The 24,417-nt window shown below is 43.5% G+C and overlaps 1 protein-coding gene across 3 annotated transcripts in view; it reads right to left on the bottom strand.

Moving 5' to 3' along the window:
- LOC126259870 (dipeptidyl peptidase 9) overlaps positions 1–24,417 on the bottom strand; it is a 203,654-nt gene that overhangs the window by 107,990 nt on the left and 71,247 nt on the right. For all 3 annotated transcript variants that reach the window (XM_049956949.1, XM_049956939.1, XM_049956932.1), the window contains 2 exons: positions 24,056–24,232; positions 6,551–6,722 (listed from right to left, as the gene is read on the bottom strand). In XM_049956949.1, coding sequence (XP_049812906.1) covers positions 6,551–6,722; positions 24,056–24,232 — 349 coding nt within the window. The remainder of the gene's footprint in view (positions 1–6,550; positions 6,723–24,055; positions 24,233–24,417) is intronic.

Below are 24,417 nucleotides of genomic sequence, written 5' to 3' on the forward strand. Positions count from 1 at the left end.
GAACGGGGAATGGCAGATTCGGCGGCAGTAACGATGCCTGTGGTGACCGATTGAACCACCGCATCAATGTCATCATTAGAGAGAGGCTCAATAGCGGCAGAGGAGGATAACAAGTCCCAGTCAGCCTTATTCATAGCCCATCTGCTAGGGCGCCCAGAACAGTGTCGCCGTGGCAGTGACAGAAAAATCAGAAAGTGGTCACTACCACACAGATCGTCATGCACTCTCCATTGGACAGATGGTAAGAGGCTAGGGCTGCAGATCGAAAGGTCGATGGCAGAGAGCGTGCCATGCGCCACGCTGAAGTGTGTGAAGGAACCATCATTTAAAAGCGAAAGATCGAGCTGTGCCAAGAAATGCTCAATGGTGGCGCCGCGACCTGTCGCCACTGACCCACCCCACAGAGGGTTATGGGCGTTGAAGTCGCCCAGTAACAAGAAAGGTGGCGGCAATTGGGCTATCAGCGCAGCCAGGACATGCTGCACAACATCACCATCCGGTGGAAGGTAAAGACTGCAGACGGTAACAACCTGTGGCGTCCACACCCGAACAGTGACAGCCTCTAAAGCTGTTTGTAGAGGGACAGAATCGCTGTGAAGAGCGTTAAGGACATAGATGCAGACGCCACCAGACACCCTTTCATAAGCTGCCCGGTTCTTAAAATAACCCCGATAGCCACGGAGGGCGGGGGTTGGCATTGCTGGAAACCAAGTTTCCTGAAGAGCAATGCAGAAGAAAGAGTGAAGGCTGATAAGTTGTCGGAGCTCAGCTAGATGGTGGAAGAAACCGCTGCAGTTCCACTGGAGGATGGTACTGTCCATGTCGTGACAGGACTTGGAAGGCAGATTACGCCGCTGGGTCACCTGCTGCTTCCAATTGAGCACCTGTGCTAGTGCTATCCATGGTTTCTGAGGGACAGGCGAGATCGAGGTCCTCAGCGGACGCCAGAATCTCCACCTCATCCTCAGACGCAGAGCTTGTAGGAAGCGGTGGGACGGGTGCCACCGCAATGTCGGCATTCTTGGGGACTTTCTTCTGTTCCTGTTTCTCTCTTGTGCCTTCGGTGGTTCAGGCTTGGAGGGCTTCACAGGGTCAGTCTCAGGGACGGACGACGACCGTGAGGCCCTACGACCAGGGACTGGTGGTTGTTTCAGCCACTTGCGGGTGTCCGCTTTTCCACTGGTCGGAACTTGCGAAGGGAGGTCCCCAAGGGACCCCTTCCTGGCGAGAGTAGCCGAAGAAGTCTTACGCTTCTCCGGCTGGGAAGGGGGAGCTGATGTCCCCGATGGTTGGGAGGGCGTTGCTCCTGCTAACTCTTGGACACAGTGTCAGTGGTCATCACACAGACAGATGGCTTGTTAATCATCGTGCCCCATAGAAAGCAGAATAGTGACTGCCGGTTAGCTTGTAGATCATGTGATTGCTTTCGTAGGTAGGCCTCTCCTGCCTTTGATGGGATAGGAGATACCTGTGAACAGGCTGGAGTAGGTGGCTGTGGGTGGATGTACAGGAGAGGTCTTGCATCTAGGTCTGTTCCAGGGATATGAGCCATGAGGCAAGGGATTGGGGGCACGGTGGATTACGGATGGACAAAGATATTGTGTAGGTGAGTGGCTGGAAAGGATAATGGATAGGATATTCCCCATTTCAGGACACAACAAGAGGTAGTCAAAAACCTGGCAAAGAATTTGATTGAGTCGCTCTAGGCCTTGGTGGTACTGAGTCAAGAGGGGAGTGCTCCTTTGTGGCAGAACAATAGGTATGTGGGAGGTGGGAGATGATTGGAGAAACAAGGCAAAGGAGATCTGTTTCTGTACAAGGCTGGTGGATAATTTCAGTCCATGAAGGCCTCAGTGAGATGCTTGGTATATTTGGAGAGGTTCTGCTCTTTACTACAGATGTGACAACACAGATGGCTAGGCTGTATGGAAGGGCCTTGTTGTTATGGAATGGGTGGCAGCTGTCAAAGTGGAGGTATTGCTGAAGGTTGGTAGGTTCGATATGGACAGATACTGATGTAGTTATCCTTGAGATGGAGGTCAACATCAAGGAAAGTGGCTTGTTGGGTTGAAAAGGACAAGGTAAAGGCGAATTGGGGAGAAGGTGTTGAAGTTCCAGAGGAATGTGGATGGGTGTCCTCACCCTCAGTCCAGATCATGAAGATATCATCAATCAATCTGATCAAGGTGAGAAGGTTTGGGATTTTGGGTGGTCTAGAATAGTGTCTTTGATCATAGTATGTGTGGTGTCACCGCTAGACACCACACTTGCTAGGTGGTAGATTAAATCGGCCGCGGTCCTGTAGTACATGTCGGACCCGCGTGTCGCCACTGTGTAATCGCAATCCTAGCGCCACCACATGGCAGGTCACAAGACACGGACTAGACCTCGCCCCAGTTGTACGGACGACATTGCTTGCGACTAGACCTACCAAGTCTTCCTCTCATTTGCCGAGAGACAGATAGAATAGCCTTCAGCTTAGTCCATAGCTACGACCTAGCAAGGCGCCATTTGTATCAGTGCTTATAGCTTACCAATATTCAAGAGATGTATTCCAACAAGAGAATAAAGTTAAGTATTATAAAAATACGTACTTTTCTTTAGTGCATTAATAAGTCTCATGTTCCAGAACTTCAAGCCCGTCTGCGTTAGTTTAGCGTGCACCTAGCTACCTCATTGTGTCTATGCTGTATGAACAAGACACAACAGTATGCTTCACGGATGATGATAGCTTGAACAGGTCAAGGTATGGGTAGGGAATTGCATTATTGCAAGTCCCAGGCAATAGATGCAGTACGTGTATACATGAGCTTTGCACTTGACGAAAGCATGTGTCCAGTAAACTGTGTGTCTCACTTGCTTATGTAGAATTTGTTACTTACCACAACCACCAGCGATGACAAATTGCAACAAATTGAATAAAAATTCACTAAAAACTTGTTAAACTGCATTTTATGCTTGCATAGGCTATCTCATTCACAGCAGAGCCCTCAGAACAGTACTGATTGCTCATTGGCTATCGGAGAATGTGTGACATGTAGGTGGACGGAACAAGCCTTAACTCGACTGTCATCGTTTGTGACTCCAACTATAGCAATCAAAACACTTAAATTATTAATGATTTCCAAGAGGGTGGAGGAGTGGATTCAGGTTCAGGGCAGTCTCTTGCTCTTGAGGTGGGAAGCTGCCCCAAAAAGGTGGAGATTGAATAAGCAACAAAAGGATAACATTTTACAAGTTGGGGTGTGGAATGTTAGAAGTTTGAACGTGGTCGGACAGACAGAAAATCTGAAAATGGAAATGATAAGGCTAAATCTAGACATAGTGGGGTCAGTCCAGTTAAATGGAAAAAAGACAAGGATTTCTGGTCAGGTGGCTACAGGGTAATATCAACAGTAGCAGAAAATGGCAACTGGAGGAAGATTCATTAAGAATAGGGAGGTAGGGCAGGGAGTGAGTTACTGTGAACAGTTCTGTTATAGGGTTATTATTAACATCGACAGCAAACCAACACTGACCACAACAGTTCCAGTATAAATGCCAACGTCACAAGCAGAAAATGAAGTGATACAGAAAGTATATGAGGATACTGAATGGGCAATTCAGTACATAAAAGGAGATAGAAATCTAATAGTCAATGGGGTTGGAACACAGTTGTAGGGGAAGGAACTGAACAAACGGTTCGGGAGAATATGGGCTTGGTTGTAGGCTTCAAAGAGGAGAAAGACTAATTGAGTTCAGCAATAAGTTTCAGCTAGTAACATCGAATCACAAGAGGAAGTGATATACTTGGAAAAGAGTAGGAGATAGGGTAAGATTTCAGTTAGATTACACCGTGGTCAGGCAGAGATTCCAAAATCAGATAGTGGATTGTAAGGTGCAGCCAGGAGCAAATTTAGACTCAGATCACAATTTAGTAATGACGAAAATTAGGCTGAAGTTTGAGAGATTCATCATGAAGAATCAATATGCAAAGAAGTGGGATATGGAAATACTAAGGAATGAAGAGATACACTTGGAAGTTTTCTGTGGATATACACTATGTGATCAAAAGTATCCGGACACCCCCAAAAAATATGTTTTTCATATCAGCTGCATTGTGCTGCCACCAACTGCCAGGTACTCAATATCAGCAACCCCAGTTGTCATTAGACATTGTGAGAGAGCAGAATGGGGTGCTCCACAGAACTCATGGACTTCGAACGTAGTCAGGTGATTGGGTGTCATTTGTGTCACACATCTGTATGCAAGATTTACACACTCCTAAACATCCCTAGACCCACTGTTTCTGATATGATAGTGAAGTTGAACTGTGAAGGGACACGTACATCACAAAAGCATACAGGCCGACCAAGTCAGTTGACTGACAGAGACCACTGACAATTGAAGGAGGTCATAATCCGTAATAGGCAAACAACTATCCAGACCACCACACAGGAATTCCAGACTGCATCAGCATCCACTGCAAGTACTATGACAGTTTGGCGGGAGGTGAGAAAACTTGGATTTCATGGTCGAGTGGCTGATTATAAGCCACACATCACGTCGGTAAAAGCCAAATGACACCTCGCTCGGTGTTAGGAGCATAAACGTTTGGACAACTGGACAGTGGAAAAACGTTGTGTGGGGGTGATGAATCACGGTACACAATGTGGCAATCCAATGTCAGGGTGTGGGTATGGCAAACGCCCAGTGAACGTCATCTGCCAGCTTGTGTACTGCCAACAGTAAAATTCGGAGGCAGTGGTGTCGTGGTGTGGTCGTGTTTTTCATGGAGGGGGGCTTGCACCCTTGTTGTTTTCTTTGGCACTATCACAGCACAGGCCTACATTAATGTTTTAAGCACCTTCTTGCTGCCCACTGTTGAAGAGCAATTCAGGGCTCACGACTGCACATTTCAACACGATTGAGCACATGTTCATAACACACGGCCTGTGGTGGAGTGGCTGCATGATAATACCATCCCTGTAATGGACTGGCCTGCACAGATTCCTGACCTTAATCCTATGGAACACCCCTTGGATGTTTTGGAATGGCGACTTCGTGCCAGGCCTCACTGACCAACATCGATACCTCTCTTCGGTGCAGCACTCAGTGAAGAATGGGCTGCCATTCCCCAAGAAACTTCCAGCACCTGACTGGACATATGCCTGTGAGAGTGGAAGCTGTCATCAAGGCTAAGAGTGGGCCAACGCTGTATTGAATTCCAGCACTACCGATGAAGGGCATCACGAACTTTTAAGTCATTTTCAGCCAGATGTCCGGATATTTTTGATCACATAGTGTACATACTTCTATAATGAATAGCCTCAATAGGTGGTTCAGATGAAGAGGAATGGACGGCTCTAAAAAGCACAATCACAGAAGTCGAAAAGAAAAACACAAGTTCTAGGAAAGTAACGGTAAGAAAACCATTGGTAACAAAAAGATTTACTTTCACTGATCGATGAAACAAGGAAGTACAATTTTGTTCAAATAAATTCAGGAATACAGGAATACAAGACTCTTAGGAATGAAATAAACAGGAAGTGCAGGGAAGCAAAGGTGAAACAGCTACATGGAACATGTGAATAAATTGCAAAGGATATGATTGTCAGAAGGAAGGAGTGACTCAACATACAGAAAAGTCAAAACAACCGTAATAGCAGGGGAGGTAACATTAAGAGTGCAATGGGAATTCCAGTGTTTAATGTAGAAGAGAGTGCGGATGGATGGAAAGAGTACAATGAAGGCCTCTATGAGGGGGGAGGACTTGTCTGATGACATGACAGAAGAAGAAACAGGAGTCAGTAGGGAATAGCAGGGGATCCAGTATTAGAATTAGAATTTTAAAGAGCTTTGGAAAACTTAAAATAAGGCACAAGGGATAGATAACATTCCACCACAATTTCTAAAATCATGGAGGGAAGTGACAACAACACAGTTATTCACATTTGTATGTAGAATGTACAAGACTGTCACCATACCATCATTGTTTCAGAAAAACCTCATCAAAACATTTCTAAAGATTGTAAAAGCCAACAATGTCCAGAATTATTGCACAATCAGCTTAAAAGCTCAGGCATCCGAGTTGCGTGGCAGTTATGACGTTGCAGTTCATAATGGAAGCAAGACTGAAGAAAAATCAAGAAGAACGTTCATAAGATTTGTCAACCTGGAAAAGCATTCAACAATATAAAATGGTACAAGATGTTTGAAACTGACAAAAATAGGGATATGCTATAGGGAGAGACAGTTGATGTACAGGGTGAATCAGAAAGGACTTTACAACTTTGGAATGATATAAAAGTTTGGTGCACATGTGCACATATACGTGCCCTATTAAAAGGAGAAACTATGCTGACAAACACCTTAACTGATTTTGGGAAATCTCTAGAAACCTAAATCTGGACTGTTGTTCAACCTGGACATAAATACATTACCCTCACCGTTGTGCCATCTCATTGGTAACACATACCAAATGGTACTATTTTCTTTTTAGCAGTCGAATACACATTTGTTGCAACTTCATATTTTAATTTCTAACATACTTTTAAAAAAAAATACTTACATTTATCCATATGTCCGAGTGCTGTGTGTAGATCACTCTAACTGCAGGGCTTGGTGCAGCTGGTGGTTTGTCTATACTATAAACATTTGGTGGAGGTTCTAGGAAGTTATCCACAGATAAAAGGACTAGCTCAAGACGCTGCTGCCGGCGATCTAGCAACTGAGCCCACACACTGTAACATATGGAACACAATATTTGATTTAAAAAGATAAAAGAGATAGAAGGCCATGAATCCACAAATACTGGGAAATTTCATCACTTTCTATGTCTGCATCTATACTCTGCAAACCACCGTGAAGTGCATGGCGGATAGTATGTCCCATTGTACCAGTTATTAGTATTTCTTCCTGTTCTATTCATGTAAGGAGCATGGGAAAAATGATTGTCTGAATACCTCTGTTTGTGCGGTAATTATTCTTCAAAAAATGGTTCAAATGGCTCTGAGCACTATGGGACTCAACTGCTGAGGTCATTAGTCCCCTAGAACTTAGAACTAGTTAAACCTAACTAACCTAAGGACATCACAAACATCCTTGCCCGAGGCAGGATTCGAACCTGCGACCGTAGCAGTCTTGCGGTTCCAGACTGCAGCGCCTTTAACCGCACGGCCACTTCGGCCGGCCGGTAATTATTCTAATCTTATCCTCGTGATCCCTGTGTGAATGATATTTAGGGGGTTGTAGTATGTTCCTAAGACAAACACTGTCCATACAGACCTCGAGGGCCCAACAGTATTGACTGGTCACTGTGTCATTCTGTTCTTAGGTGTCACCGGATGCAAATAGAGAGTGACATGTGGTCAGCACACTGCCCTCCTGGCATTGTCAGTTTTCATGACTGGTGCCACTACTTCTCAATCAAATAGCTCCTCAATTGGCCTTACAAGGCACCCTGCTTACCAACAGCACTCAGCAACCCGGATGGTGACCCATCCAAGTGCTAGCCAAGCCCGACAGCACTTTCCTTCAGTGATCTGACAGGAACCAGAATTACCACTGCGGCAAGGCCGTTGGCAGTCTGTTCCCAGGGCATCATTTAAAGCCAGTTCTTGAACCTTTGTTAGTAGACTTTCTTGGGATAATTTATATCTATCTTCAAGAATCTGCCAGTCTAGTTCTTTCAACATCTCAGTGACACTCTCCCACAGGTGAAACAAACCTGTCACCACTTGTGCTGCCCATCTCTGTAGAAGTTCAATATCCCCTGTTAGTGCTGTTTGGCAATATTCCAAAATTGGTTGCATGACTGATTTGTAGACAATCTCCTTTGTAGACTGATTGCACTTCCCCAGTATTGTACCAATAAACCAAAGTCTATCACCTGCTTTACCCACGGCTGCCTATGTGATCATTCCATTTAATATCTCCACAGAATGCTATACCCCAGTATTCATATGAGTTGGCTGATTTCAATGTTGACTCACTGATGTTACAGTTACAGGATACTGTGTTTTTTTTATTTTCTGAAGTGCTCAGTTTCACATTCTTGAACATTTATAGCAAGTTGCCAATCTTCGCACCACTTTGAAATCTTACCAATATCTGACTGTATATTTACGCAGCTTCTTTCATGCAGTACTTCATTATAGATAACTGCATTATCTACAAAACGTCTGAGGTTACTATTAATATTGTCTACAAAGTCATTAATATACAACATGAATAGCAAGGGTCCCAACACAATTTCCTGGTGGCATGCTCAAAGTTACTTCTACATCTGACAATGACTCTCCATCCAAGATAACATGTTGTGCCCTTCCTACAAAAAAAAAGTCCTCAATCCAGTAGCAAATTTCACTTTATATCCCATATGATAGCACTTTTGACAATAAGTGTAGATGTGGTACTGAGTCAAATGCTTTTCAGAAATTAAGAAATATTGCATCTATCTGCCTGTTTTGATCCAAAGCTGTCAGTATATCACGTGAGAGAAGTGTGACATGAGTTTTGCATCATCAACATTTTCACAATCTATGCTGGTTGGAATGGAGAAGGTTATTCTCTTCAAGATATCTCATTATGTTTGAGCTTAGAATGTGTTCTAAGTTTCTACATCAAATTGATGTCATCTTTCACTAGTCAAAACGTTAATCAACAAACTATTTATGTAGGAAAGTTACAGAAAGGTGTAAAGAGAGTCTGAAACATTGAAAGTACAAATACTTGTATTTATTGGAAACAAGCAATGACACACACATCTCTTCTCCAATCAAAAAAGTTTCATTTTTTCCACACACTACAGCTTGCTTTCCTGCCTTCTGTCACAAAGTGAAAAAATGTAACTTCTGTCTTATAATTCTTCCTTTGGTTGAATTTAAAGCTTCGGTTTCATATGCACAATATCAAGCCCAGTTATTACAATGTAATTTCAAAAAATTTATTGGTGGACTAAAAGAAATATTAAACAATGGAAAATCCAGGATGGAATATAACAATATTATGAGAAGGAAAGTTGATACTCACCATACAGCAGAGATGCTGAGTCACAGATAGGCACAACAAAAAGACTCTCACAATTATAGCTTTCGGCTATTAAGGCCTTCTTCAACAACAGACACATGCCTGCATACACGAGCACTTATGCAGTTACAACTCACACACACGACTGCAGTCGTGCACACGTGTGTGTGTGTGTGTGTGTGTGTGTGTGTGTGTGTGTGTGTTGAAGAAGGCCTTAATGGCCGAAAGCTATAATTGTGAGAGTCTCTTTGTTGTGCCTATCTGCGATTCAGCATCTCTGCTATATGTTGAGAACAAGAAATATTGTTTCAGTGCACCTTTTATGAATAAATGATGTTTGTAGCAGTTTTGAAACTCATAATAATTAACATCTTTCACTTTTAGTGAAATATTTATGCAAGTGTGAGCACACTTTTAAAAATCCATGATGTTTCTATTTCTTAATCAAGAAATAAATAGCTAAGTAAGCTAATGTAACATATTAGTCACCCCTTTAAAAGAATACACTGATTGCTATAGATGGTGTATAACAACACAGTAACTGGCGATCATGTAACCCTCCACTGCTCACTTAAATCATGGCAGGCAAAACTAGGTAATGTGCCAGCCAATTGCATGTAATCATCAGGATAATATGGGTTGATGTGGAGATGTTACCGAACAGCTGAAGGAGTTTTTGTGTTTGGATATGCCCATGACCACATCACAGATGAAGGTGGCCAATATCTTGATGTAGCAATGCAGATTGTCCAACATGTCTACAAGGAATGGTTAAAAATTCACAGCCAAGTAAAAGAGTTTAATAATAGTGGTCATAAAACGTTTCTGATCAACAGGGAGCAAAGAAGAGTATAACTCCTTGTCAAGGATTATCAGCTTCAAACTCAACAGAAATTGCTGCAGTTGTTGAATGCAGGAATATCTCTACAGTTCCTGGGGACCTTTGCAAAACCAAGTGTATCCAAAGGACATATAGTGTGAGTATCTTCCAAAATTCCATTGCTTACAAATGCACAAAGTGGCACATCTTCAATTAGTCAGACACCACAGAAACTGGGCAACAGCTGGGCACATACTGTGGTCCTATGAGACACTATTTGGCCTCTTTTGAAATTATGCATGGCACTGAGTGCACTGATGGCCCAATGAGAAGTTTAACCTATAATGTGTGGAGGATGAATTCAGGTCAGAGTGTTCTGTGATGTTTTCGGGCTGTTTTTGGGATGTAAAGCACGATATTTATTTCAGACTTCTCAGTAACAAAGTGTTTTCCTTTCTTCTACATCATGATGAATATGCAGATGATAACAGCCATGTTCACAGGGCCTATTGCACCTCAACTGGCCCTTTTAAGTCAGCTGATCTTAATCCTATAGAAAATGTGTGGAACTATTTGGAACAGTGGGTGAAACTTCACAATCAACACACTGGAATGCGATAGCTGTGTGGGTTCAGCTGGAAATGACGCACCTGAAGAAATATGCATACTCTCTTCCCTGCCGACTTGAGGCCATTATCAAGGCTAGAGGTGGTGTTACATAGTGTTAATGTTGGCTAATAAATCAATGAATGTAATCAGTGTGTGAAAATATAATTTAAGTGAATAGATAAGAAATATAGTCACCATGCAGCAGCAGGAAAACACACATATAAAAGGTATTAAAGTCTGCAAGCTTTTGGAGCCAGTGTCTTCTCCTCCTGGCTGAAGAGTTGAAAGGGAAGGAAGAGGGATGAAGGAAAACAACTGGTGAGGTTTAGGAAAAGAGATAGAGTTTGGAAAAGCCACCCAGAACTCCAGGTCAGTGAAGACTTACCAGAGGGGATGAGAAGGAAAGACTGATTGTTGGGGACTGTACTAGACAAGATTTGAAAACATGAGAGCTTAAAGGAGGAAGGCAGGGCTATAAGTAAGAAAGAGATTACTGCTAAAATATCATGCACAAGTTAATAAGAGAGAGGAAAGCAAAGTGCATTATACATTATAGGGTTGGCAGAGGAGAGGCAAAAAATAGACAGGTCAGAAAATGAGACGCAGAAAACTAAAAGGGGGTGAAGAAAGAATAGTTACTGTGAAGAAAAACTGAGAGCAAAGAAATTAGCGTAAATTAAGGCCAGGTGGTGATGAGAATCTAGGACATGTTTTAGTGCCAGTTCCCACCCGCAGAGTTCTGAGGAACTGGTGTTGAGAGGAAGAAACAGGTACTGAGGTCACAACTGTCATATTGCAGAACATGCTCTGCAATATGATATTGTGTGTTGCCTTTATATGCCCTCTGCCTATGCCCACTCATACTAATTGATAACTTGGTGGTGGTCGAGCTGATGTGAAAGGCTGAACAGTGTTTATGTAACAGTTGATATAAGGGTGTAGTTTCACAGGCGCCACACCCTTCGATAGTACACGTTTTGCCAGTTACAGGATTGGTATATGTGGTGATAGGAGGGTGCATAGGGCATGTCTTGCAGTGGGGACAGTCATAAGGGTAGGATCCATAGGGTAGTGAGATGGGTGCAGAAGGAGCATAGAATCTGACAATTGCACAGATTGGGAGGGTGATGAAAAGCTATTCTAGATTTGGTGGGCAATCTCAGACAAAATGGACCTCATTTCATGGCATGATTTTAGAAAGTGATAGCCTTGTTGAAACAGCTGATTAACAGATTTAAGGCCAGGATAATACTGAGTGATGAAAGGGATACTCCTACATTATTTATTGGAGGGATCAGCAGTACCAGGATTCGATGTGATATTCTGAAAAATCTGCTTCTGAACTAGGCAGGTGGGGTAATTACATGCAGGTGAGAATAGTTGTGTACATCGGTAAAGACTCTTCCTCTGAACAAATACGAGGGCCGTTCTGAAAGTAACCTCCGGTTGATTTAAAAAAATACACCAAGTTAAATAAAAATATTTTAATATATACATCTTACAACTACATCTTTGCACTATTTTTCTACATAGTCTACATAGCGATTGAGGCACTTATCGTATCTCTTCACAAGCTTTGAAATTCCTTCTGCATAAAAATCACCCGCTTGTGCCTGGAGCCAGCCTGTGACCGCATCTTTGAGCTCTTCGTCGTCATCAAACCGCTGTGACCCGAGCCATTTCTTCAAATGCATGAAGAGGTGATAATCACTTAGCGCCAGGTCTGGGCTGTAAGGTGGATGGTTGATAACGTCCCACTTGAAGGACTCAAGAAGGGCCGTTGTTCTGCGAGCAGAGTGAGGACGGGCGTTATCGTGCAAAAAAACGATACCAGAAGTCAGCATACCACGGCGTTTTTCTGTATAGCCCGTCGTAACTTTTTTATTGTTTCACAGTACACGTCTTGATTAATGGTCGTACCACGTTCCATGAATTCAACCAACAACACCCCTTTGGCATCCCAAAACACCGTTGCCATCAGTTTTCTGGCAGAAAAATCTTGCGAGGCTTTTCTTGGTTTGGTGGGCGAATTTGAATGTGCCCACATCTTTGATTGTTCTTTTGTCTCAGGGTTCACGTACTTAATCCAGGTTTCGTCACCGGTCACGATTCTGTTTAACAATGGTTCTCCTTCGTCCTCATAACGTGACAGAAAGTCTAATGCAGAGGCCATTCTTTGAGTTTTGTGGTGGTCGGTAAGAATTTTGGGCAACCATCGTGCACAGAACTTACGGTAACCCAATCTTGCAGTCACTATCTCGTACAAGAGAGTCTTAGAAATCTGTGGAAAACCAGTAGACAACTCCGGCATTGAGAAACGTCGATTTTCACGAACTTTTGCATCAACTGTCTGAACGAGTTCGTCAGTCACCAATGATGGTCTACCACTCCTCTCTTCATCATGAACGTTTTCTCGTCCACTTTTAAATAAACGTACCCATTCACGGACAACTCCTTCACTCATAACTCTTGGTCCGTACACGGCACAAAGCTCACGATGAATAGCTGCTGCAGAATATCCTTTGGCTGTAAAAAACCTTATGACAGCACGCACTTCACATTTGGCGGGGTTTTCTATTGCAGCACACATTTCAAACTGCCACAAAAACCAAACTAGCGCAGGTACGACGTTCACTCGACCACGGCTTGATGCCGACTGACCTGTTGAGTGCGTGAACGCACAGATGGCGTCGCTACTCCCCCCACAACCCGCACTGTGACCAATCGGAGGTTACTTTCTGAACCGCCCTCGTACATTTGCATCACATGTCAAGGCTGTACGGAAAGGAACATTTGACACGGAAACAATGGCCATTGTCAAAATGTAAGTACTATTGTTTGTTAGTAGGTTTAATGTGATCAGAAGTGAGTAGCTAATCTTCGGTAAGAATGAGATCAACATCACGGAAAATGGCTCTGCCATATGGACTCATGGTGAAGCTGACCAGTTAAAATTCTTGGAATCTCTATATACATTCTCCCAATTAAATTTCACGTTGTCCAATTCCGAATCTCATGCCACTTTCTTTGATGTTGACCTCACTCTCATCGACAGTCAGCTACACACTTCTGTTCACAGTAAACCTACTAACAAACAACAGTACTTACATTTTGACAATTGCCATCCTTTCCATGTTAAACATTCCCTCGCATACCACCTTGGCATTTGAGGCAAATGTATTTGTTCAGATGCAGACACTTAACAGCAAACACCACCATTTTCGGATTAGTCTTCACTGGACATAATTACCCCAGAATCCAAGTTCAAAAGCAGATTTTTCAGAGACCATCCCATCCAATCCTCGTACAACTGATCTCTCAGAAAAACAACACCTTGTGACAGAGCAAAGGATTTTGAGTGCCATCATGGATTCTTTACCTTTTCAAAATATTGACTTAAAGGTTGAAAAGATTTTAAACTGTTACATCCGTGCTTGAAAGTATGAGCAAGTTGCGGCAAAGACTCTCCATGCACCAGCAGCAAAATGGCTCTGAGCACTATGGGACTCAACTGCTGTGGTCATCAGTCCCCTAGAACTTAGAACTACTTACACCTAACTAACCTAAGGACATCACACACATCCATGCCCGAGGCAGGATTCGAACCTGCGACCGTAGCAGTCGCACGGTTCCGGACTGCGCGCCTAGAACCGCGAGACCACCGCAGCCGGCGCACCAGCAGCAGAAGCCAACAGCTGACTATGCCAGAGATCCCATCTCATATAGTGGGCCACTACACAATGCAGCGAAAGCCCCACAAGAACATTTAATTGTTAAAAGCAATGGAATAGTAATATCAGTATCAAAAAATTGGTTCTCCTATTGTTAATATGAGTTACATACTCAGTTCAGTTTGAGATAGTGTAGACAAAAGTCACTATTTAGATACCACATGTAACAGTCACCTGGGAAAGACACAATTGATGATCTAGCTGAGATCGAGAACAGTTTATTTGCTGAAAATATCGTCAATGAGATGGTGTGATTTGAGAGACTGGTTTAGATGTTGTTGGGAATTTTTATCACTTAGTCAGTGAGATCAGTTGTAGAATATGAGTTTTGCAGTGTATCTGCTTACAATAGATTTTCTTATGTATAAGAGGAAGGGGGTACGTTGAGAGCAGTCAGTTTTAGATTTTCTAATCGTAAGATTTTGAGAAGTTTGGGTATAACATTGCATATACTAGATGTGATAGTTTTCACAGTGAAGGCATGAATATTAATTGTTAGTGTCACAGAAGCAAGAAGTGATGGGCTATCGTGCTGAGCGAAAGTTGACACATGAACTGTTTTGAAAAGTTAGATGTTTAAAGGAGTTTCAGTCAGTCACAGAACTGGACTATTAGTTGCAAACTGTGGTTATCCTGGCATGCAATAGACACTACTAGTCATTGTGGCTTTATTTGGCGGTTTTTGAGGTACGCACACTTCCAGGTAATTGAGTGTTCGTGATAATTTTTTGGTTGGTATAGGACACACTAAGGTAATTGAGTGTTTTAATATGCACTACTGGGTTAGTGGTATAATATATATGGTGTATGCACCATTGAGGAAGAGTCTCAACTGGTGATTGATGGTAGCCAGGAATCAGAATTTGCACAGTGTATACACTGAGAGAATACATTTATTGTTGTCCACACATGTGTGACTGCAGATAGCTTAGCACCCTAGCAGAACCAATAAACACAAAAGATGATGACATTCCATTGCTTGTTAGGACAATGAGTGACATTTCACATAGGGTCTGTTAGGAGGAACACGTGAGCCAGTACCTGAAGAGACAGAGTTTTGCCCAATAATTTAATTTAACTCAAGATACAAGTGATGGTGGCATGTAGGTCTGTTGTTTTCAATTTCCATTTTGTGAGGGGTTACTATTGAGTCACTATTTCATGATAAAATTTCAAACTCATATTGCATTTATTGAACTAAAAGTAAATAAAGAAAGACAGAAATATAAAATTTGTATTACGAACATTGAATTAATGGAAATGATAGAATCCCCACTGAAGTTATTTATGGTTTAGATGATATTATAATAATTTGCAACGTATTCAAAAGCCACAATTGCAAAGACAAATCTTTTTCATTTTTTAATTATAATCAATTACAGAAAAAGTTAATTGAATATCAGAAATGGTTTTAACAAGAATTTTAACTGAACGATATAAGAAAAATCATAACTTCCCTAAGTAAAAGGTTATTTCAAAGGTCAAAAGAAATAAACATAATAAACGTACAAGCATAAGAGAGATCAGAGTTCGTAGGAGTAAATTTATCTCAGATGTAGCTGATGCTCTATTATAGGTCAGAAGTAAAATTGTAACTGTGATTGCATTGGCTGATAATTCTATTTAAACTGTAGTAACCGTAAGTAATACTAACAGCAACAACAATTAATATTTACGAAGTGTTTAATGTGGTGCTGAGGTTAATGAAATAATCTGACATGCTACGTTGTAGAGTATCTCACCAATCGATAGCATTTATCTGTGGTAAAAGACCAGCAGTAGTCGAAGTTATCTCACTGGGAGAAGTCAAGAAATATTTTGATGTATTGGAAACTTCAGTTGTCCTATTTGATATTGTCATAGTTTCCATAATATTGCATGATAGTAATTCAGAAACGATTTGTTGATATGATAATTATCATAGCAACATCCTATGTAACAAAATTAGAGTTCATGATTAAGACTTATTTAACACATGCCAGAGGCACAAGGTTTATTTAATTCATATTTATTATGAGAGAATATAGTAGTTCCGATGCATAATACTTATTTATCACTTCCAACATGCCTTCATTTTACTGACCATAACAATTACTTGCACTCATAGTAGTTCGGTGTTTTATACATGTACTGTGTTTTTCTGTATTGCTGTAGCAGATGCATTAATTGCATGCAGTCATGAGGACATAAAAGTAATAAACAATCCTGGATTAAAATTTAACTTTATATTTGTACTGCGGACAAGGCATTGCTAATCATAAAGGCAGGACTGTGGTCTTATTGATAGGTTAGTGTAGCATCTCGCTACGATACAGTACATGTAAGGTCAGACTGGCTCTAGCTGCCAGAGACTGTGGTCGTGTGTGTGTGTGTGTGTGTGTGTGTGTGTGTGTGTGTGTGTGTGTGTGTGTGTGTGTGTTGTCTACTTTTTACAAAGGCCTTGTTGGCCAAAAGCTAACTTTCTGACAGTCTTTTTGTTGTGCCTTTCTGCGACTCAGCATTTCCGCTATATGGTGAGCAGCAATTATTCCTTTCATTATATTGTTTAACTCCATCCTAGATTACGCATAAAGGTAGAAGTACAACATCTCATCACTCAGTATTATACTGGCCTTAAATGGATTTGTCAGCTAGTTCCACAAGGCTATGACTTCCTCATTTCAGGGTATGATATTAGGTCCATTTGGTCTGAAATTTTGCCCATCACACCTAGAATAGCTTTTTGTCACCCTCTCAATCCCAACAAGATCCTTGTCATCAGATCCTATGCTCTATTTCCCTACAGTTTGGCTCCTATCCCTGTGACCATCCCCACAGTATAACTTGTGCTATATACACTCCTAACACCACTTATACCAGTCCTGTAACTGGCAAAACATATACTATCAAAGGGTGTGCCACCTGTGAAACTACACGTCTTATACCAACCGTTATGTAAACACTGTTCGGCCTTTTACATCGGCTTGACCATCACCAAGTTATTAGTTAGGATAAATGGACATAGGCAGAGGGTGTATGCTAGCAACATACATTATCCTGTTGCAGAGCATGCTCTATGACATGCCAGTCATGACTTCGGTGCCTGTTTCACCACATGTGCTGTCTGGATTCTTCCTCCCAACACCAGTTTCTCAGAATTCTGCCACTGGGATCTGGTGCTAAAACATGGCCTTGATTCTCGCCGCCACCACCTAGCCTTAATTCATGTTAATTTACGTTAATTTCTTTGGTCTCAGTTTTTCTTCACAGTAACTATTTTTCTTCACTGCCTTTTAGTTTGCTGTGGCTTTCATTTTCTGACCTGCCTATTTTTTGCCACCCCCCCCCCCCTGTCCCCCTCCATCCTTGTCACATACAGTTCACTTGGCTTCTCTCTCTCTCTTGTTAACTCATGCATGATATTCTAGCAGCAATCTCTTTCTTGCATACAGCCCTGTCTTCCACCGTTAAGCTCTCACATTTTCAAATTTCGTCAGGTGCAGTAGCCAACAATCAGTCTTTCCTTCTCATCACCTCCGGTAGGTCTCCACTAATCTGGGGGCTGTGGATGACTTTTCCAAACTCTATTTGTTTTCCTAAACCTCACCAGTCCTTTTCCTTCATTCCCTTTCAACCCTTCTTCCAGAAGAAGGCACCACTGGCTCCAAAAGCTTGCAGACTTTAATAACTTTTATATGTGTGTTCTGCTGCTGCCACTTGATGAGTAGATTTTTTATCCATCCAATGATAGACTGATTGAGAGGGGTATGGGACCAAATGGCAACGTCATCAGTCTTGCGATTCCAATGTGAGTTATAGAAGAAAGAGGGTCTGCTAAAAGTGGATGGATCCAGTCAGGAGAGTCAAATTATAAAATAATGAACATTAAACACACACAGTCAAAGCATAAAAGGTGAGATCAAATCTAAAAACTGAAAAAAGGAGGGCTGACATGGGGGTCACAGACCAAGAGGACTGTAAAAGAAGTCCTAACCACAACCAACCTGCCCCTGCTTCAAGACTAAAGGAGAACCTTATACCTCTAAACAAAAACCACTTACACAGAGGAAACTGAGGACCAGTTTAACCATCCATGGATCGTCTGTTAATATTAAATTTAAGGGATCGGGAGGACTATACTTAACATAAAGGGCCAAAAGAAGGGGACATTCCACCAATATGTGAGATATCGTCAGTCTGGCTCCACAACCACATTGTGGGGGTGGATCATTACGCAGGAGGAAACAATGGGTGACCCAGGTGTGACCAATGCACAAACGGCATAAAACAATGGACTCCTTCCGAGAGGAGCAGAAAGAAGAGCAAAGTGCAGTAGACTCCTTGATTGTGCAGAGTTTATTATTATGAGCAGTAGCGCTCCAGATGGCATTCCACTGTTGGGCAAGGAGAGATTTGACGTAGATCCATATACCTGTAGCTGGAATCATGAAAGGAAATCGGGGAGCGGCTAAGTATCTGCTTCTCTGGCCAAACGGTAAGCCAATTCATTCCTTGAGATGCCTACATGACTTGGGACCCAGAGAGAGGCGACTGACCATGTGGCATGCTCAAGGGCAGAGAGGAGGTCGTGGATAGCAGAGACCAAAGGCTGAAGGGAGTAGCATCAATTGATAGCCTGCAGGCTGCTCATAGAGTCTGAACAAATTAAAACACTGTGGAGAGAGGCCTGAGAAACAAAAAGGAGGGCCCTGTGAATGGCTGTAAGCTCTGCTGTGAATACACTACAAAATCATGGTAATAAATGGTTCTCGAAGCCAGTAGGAGATGAGAAAGCATATTCCACCTTATCAATAGTCTTAGAACCATCAGTGTAAAACATGGTGGCACCCCGGAACTCTGCAAGGATGGCATATACTTGACACTGGTAAACCATAGGAGCAACAGAGACCTTAGGATCCTGGAATAGATCAGTCCTCATCCGTGGTCTAGGCACCATCCAAGGGGGGGGGGGGGGGGGGGGGGGATATGGGAGGAAAGACACTGAGTGTAGTTCAGTGAGTGGAGATGGAGATCCTGACAGAGGGAAGTGAGACGTATGCCAACCGGCAATACCACCCATGGGTGGATGTTAGAAGGGAGACATCCTTCTTTGGTGAAGAGCACAGGGTACCCAGGATGGTCAGGGAATTGGCAAATGGTGATTGCATAAGAAACAAGAAGTTGGCTCTGTAAGATGTGTAGAGAGGGAATCCCCACTTCTGTGAGGAGACTATTAACAGGACTAGTGCGAAAGGCACCAATAGCCAGATGCATCCCACAATGATGGAGAGGGTCCACAAGTTTCAAAGTGGAAGGAGCTGCTGAGCCATAAATCTTACTACCATAATCTGGTCCGGACAAGACCAGAGCATGGTAAAGATGATGAAGAGTGGAACGGTCTGAACCCCAAGATGTGTGGGCCAGGAGACAGAGAGCATTAAGTTTCTGCATAATGTAGTCTTTATGTGGTGAATGTGGGGCAGCCATGTCAGCTTGTTATCAAAAATAAGGTCCAAGAAACAAGACTGTGTTAAAAAATCGGGGAGTCGGTTGCCGAAATAAAGTTCTGGATCGGAGTGTACTGTGGGTCACTGACAAAAATGCACAGCCCACATTTTGAAGGGAGAAAACTGGAAGCCATGGGTGGTGGCCCACACAGACACCTGTTGGATGGCGCCTCGGAGCTGGCACTCAGCAGACGCTACCAAGTGGGAGCTGCACCAGATGCAAAAATTGTTGATGTACAACCCCAGGGTAACCAGAGGCCCAATAGAGGTTGCAAGCCCATTGATGGCAATGAGGAAGAGAGTGACACTTAGCACAAAACCCTGTGGGTTAGCACAAAACCCTGTGAAATACCATTCTCCTGAATTTGAGGGGAGCTGAGTGAAGTGCCAACTCAAACCCAGAAGAGCCGGTAAGATAGAAACCAGCAGATAAAAATCTGAAGGGGACCAGGGAAGCCCCAGTCATGGGGGGTAACTAAAATGTGAAGGCACCAAGCCATGTCATACACCTTATGCAGGTCAGACAAGACCGTGACATGGTCCCAGCAGTGAGTAAAAGCCTTTTGAATGTCTGATTCCAATCAGAGTAAATGGTCAGTTGGAGATCGCCATGCCTGGAAGCTACTGTGATCCGGGGGACAAAAGGCCCCAAGATTCGAGTACCCAGCATAATCTGAAATTGACCATCCTTTCGAGCTGTTTACAAAGTACATTCGCAAGGCTAATGGGGCGGTAACTGTCAAGAGACATTGGATTTATCCCGGGCTTAAGGATGAGGATGACTATACTGTCTTGCCATTGTGACAGAAAAGCACCCGTGAGGCAAATGTGGTTGAAGACTGTGAGGAGCTGTTGCCTCTGGGGAACATCCAAGTATTGGATCATCTGGTTGTGGAAGGAATCCAGCCCTGGGGTTGTGTCTCGTGAAGAGCTAAGAACCCGCACCAATACCCATTCAGTGAATGGTGCATTATAAGACTCAACGTGGCGCAGGATGAAACAGAGGGGGGGGGGGGGGGGGGGTCTGTTCAAATTGTGTTTCTGCCAGACAAAGGTAGTAGGGTAGGAAGAGGTCGACAATGGCTCTGAGCACTATGGGACTTAACTGCTGTGGTCATCAGTCCCCTAGAACTTAGAACTACTTAAACCTAACGAACCTAAGGACATCACACACATCCATGCCCGAGGCAGGATTCGAACCTGCGACCGTAGCGGTCACGCGGTTCCAGACTGAAGCGCCTTTAACCGCACGGCCACACCGGCCGGCCGGAGGTCGACAATGCCATCACAAAGTGTGTTGAGAGGTGTTCTGTGAGGGCCAATGGATCAGTGCACAGTGCACCTTGAAGGTTCAGACCCTGGACAGCTGACTGTGTCTGGCAGCCCAGAAGGCTAAGGATCTTTTACCAAATCTGTGACGAAGAGGCATACATCCCTAGGGGGAAACACAGTGCTCCCAGCATTCCTTTTTACTACACTTATTAACATAACAAGACTTAGCATGAAGACGCTTAAAGGTGAGGAGGTCGGTCTGTGAAGGGTGTTGCGTAATTTGCTGCAGCACCTGTCAGCAGTCTTGGACAGCGACTGTGATATCCTTGGTCCACCACGGTACCGGCTGACCTATGGACCTGTGGATAGAGGGACACCAGTCCCAGTAGTGTGTAGAAGAGCAGCAGAGATACCTTGCACGAAGACATCAATGGAATTCGAGAAGGAGGTGTCAAAGTGGGGAGCAGTCATATTAAAAGCCAATTGGCCCTGCAGAATGCCCAATGTGGGGGCCTGGCTGGCTAGCTAGCTGGCGGCAACAGGGGAACAATACAATCACCGGAAAGTGGTCACTGTCACATAGGGCATCACGGGATGACCAATGTAGGGAAGCCATGAGGGCAGGGGAGGAGATGATGAGATCGATAAAAGAGAAGGTACCATGGACGGCACTGAAGTGGGCAGGGGAACCATCAGTGAGGAGACACAAACGGAGGTCCATGATAAGTTAGTCAATTAGGATACCCCTACCCGTTGAAGTGACGCTCCTCCACAGAGGATGGTGGGCACTGAAATCCCCAAGGAGGAGAAACAGGGACTGGAGTTACTGGATTAAGGTAGACAGTGCAACATAAACAAGTGGCATGCCTGGAGGGAAGTACACATTGCAAATGGTGATTTCCGGAGTCATTTGCACTCAAATTGCTGTAGCCTCCAAGGTGGTATGTAGGGGGATCTAGTCACTAATGACATCGGAGCAAACCAAAGTGCACACCCCACCAGAAGCTACCCCAGGGCCAACACAGTTCCAACAGAATGCCCGATAACCACGAAAAGTTGGAGAATGGTCATCACGGAAATGCTTTCTTGAAGAACAAGACAAGATGCAGAATAAAAGGACACAGGATGTTGCATTTCCAGTAAGTGACGATACTATCTGTTGCAATTCCACTGGATGATTGTGTGGCATGAGTCCAAGGTAGACATGAAGAAGCCGAGAAGGAGGTCAGGTCACTTGGTCAGTAGTTGTCATCAACAAGAGTGGGGTGACATCCATAAATAAAATGTCAGTCTCAGGTTGCGAGGGGGCAGATAGCACCTCCAGGGGCACTGGGGGTGCTTTGACTTGGTATTTATGTTTCTTCTCTTCTCTTTCTGAGGTGGAGGAGGGCAGGGCACAGAGGGAGTACAGGCTCCTGGAACATCGGGAACCGAAAGAGAGCGGGCGACCTTGGGGCCCACAGATGGTGCACCTCATGGCCAAGTGTTGGTAACAGTCTTCTGGCCTGAGAGATGCCGGGGAGAGGGGTCCTGGGAGGGAGCCCTATCACTGGCAGATACCGAAGAAGGGGGCCACTTCTTTGGCCATGGAGGGGGAGCGGCTTCCTGACATAAGGTCACAGGAGGGGGAGGGGGAGGGGGAGGGGTATGGTGCTGGGGTAAAGACAAAGGAGGAGAAGGAGGAGGTGGAAAGGAAGTAACAGAGGCAAAAGTTGAAGATAGTGACACTGGATGGAGTCTCTCATACGTTTGGCGAGCCTCAGCATATACCATGTGATCCAGGGACTTGTATTCTTGGATCTTCTTCTCTCTCTTGTAATCCAGACACTCCGGCGAGCGAGAGGAATGGCGGTCAGCACAACTGATGCACACAGGTGGAGGAACACAGGGGCTTCCCTCATGGAGTGGGTGGCCACAGTCACCACACAAAGGGTCCGCTGTACAGCAGGAAGACATATGCCCAAAACGCAAGCACCGCATAGGTGGAGGGATGTACGGCTTCACGTCACATTTGTAGCACATAACGTTCACCTTCTCTGGCAGGGTATCCCCCTCGAAAGCCAGAATGAAGGAGCCAGTATCAGTGTGGTTGTCTTTGCGACCCTTCTCCACACGTAAAACAAAATGAACGCCACACAGCTCCAGATTAGATCGGAGTCCCTCATCAGTTTGCAGGATGAGGTCCCTATGAAAAATTACTCCCTGGACCATATTCAAAGATTGGTGGGGAATGATAGACACCAGGACAATGCCAAGACGATCACAGGCACGAATAGCTGCGGATTGGGTGGCAGAATAAGCTTTGATTAACAGTGAGCCCAACTGTATCTTACTAAGAGACTCCACTTCACCAAACTTTTCCTCAATATTTTCCATGAAAAACAATGGCTTTGTGGTGGCGAATGTGTCCCCATCCACCGTAGTACAAACAAGGTAACGGGGAAAGGGTTTCAGCCCAAAACAGCGAGCCTGGCTCTCCTCCATGGTGTAGCCATAGAAGGGAAGGTTGCCAGGTCATAGGAAGCAGCATTTAAGGATCCTTCACCATTCGAAGAGACGGACAGATTTTTGCAGCTTAATACGCTTCATGCACCAAGCATCTGCCCTGATACCATCCAGTCCAACCAGGGTGAGCCCCCTGGGGGGTTTATCCATCGAATTACAGTATTAAGGGGATATTTCCTGGGAGGACTAATTTTGTATCTGATGTGCCTATATGATAAATGAAATTAAAAAGAAAGAAAAAAATACTTATAGAGTGTCTACTAATAAATTTGGTGCTACTTGAGCCAGGCTAACCAGCGCATATATGCACACAAATTTACCAGATACTGGAAGGAAGCCCAAGTAGCTAAAAATCCTTTATCAAGGAAGGCATGAGGTGCAAAATATAACATATAAGTTGCTAATGTTTTTGGTCCTTTCAGCTCCTTGCATTATTCACAGATTTCCTTTTGGATTCTATTGTTTACATTCTTTTGTTACACATTGCTTTAAACATACACCCAACATGATATGGTAATACCAAAAATGCATATTCTATTAGTATCATTTCCTTCGGGGAATGTATCTCAACTAATAACAAATTTCTATCTTAGCATTTCATATTCAAAATTTGTTATACTTACTAATCACCACTGGGTGTCCAACCTACACGAACTAAGTACTCCATCCAGGGAAACAAAACACACAAGGGGTACTGCAACTCAAGGACATTCACATCATAGATTTGGTGATTCTCATTGACCTTAAATTGAACCATTTTGAGGTTTGACTTGGAGTTCGCTGTGCCAGCACGAGGGAACCTGTAGCCAAAAGAGAAAATATATTTAAGATCCATGAGTATTGGAACAATAAGGGTTATTAGATGATAGACAAGTTACAATTTGTTACCATCTTATTTAACAACTTAATCACTTACATTCAAAACAATTACAATTTTAAAATAAGGTCTGAGCCCAAAAGACTGCCACTATGTAATTATCATCTT

This window comes from Schistocerca nitens, chromosome 1 (assembly GCF_023898315.1).
Source record: "Schistocerca nitens isolate TAMUIC-IGC-003100 chromosome 1, iqSchNite1.1, whole genome shotgun sequence".
In the NCBI taxonomy this organism is placed as follows: domain Eukaryota; kingdom Metazoa; phylum Arthropoda; class Insecta; order Orthoptera; family Acrididae; genus Schistocerca; species Schistocerca nitens.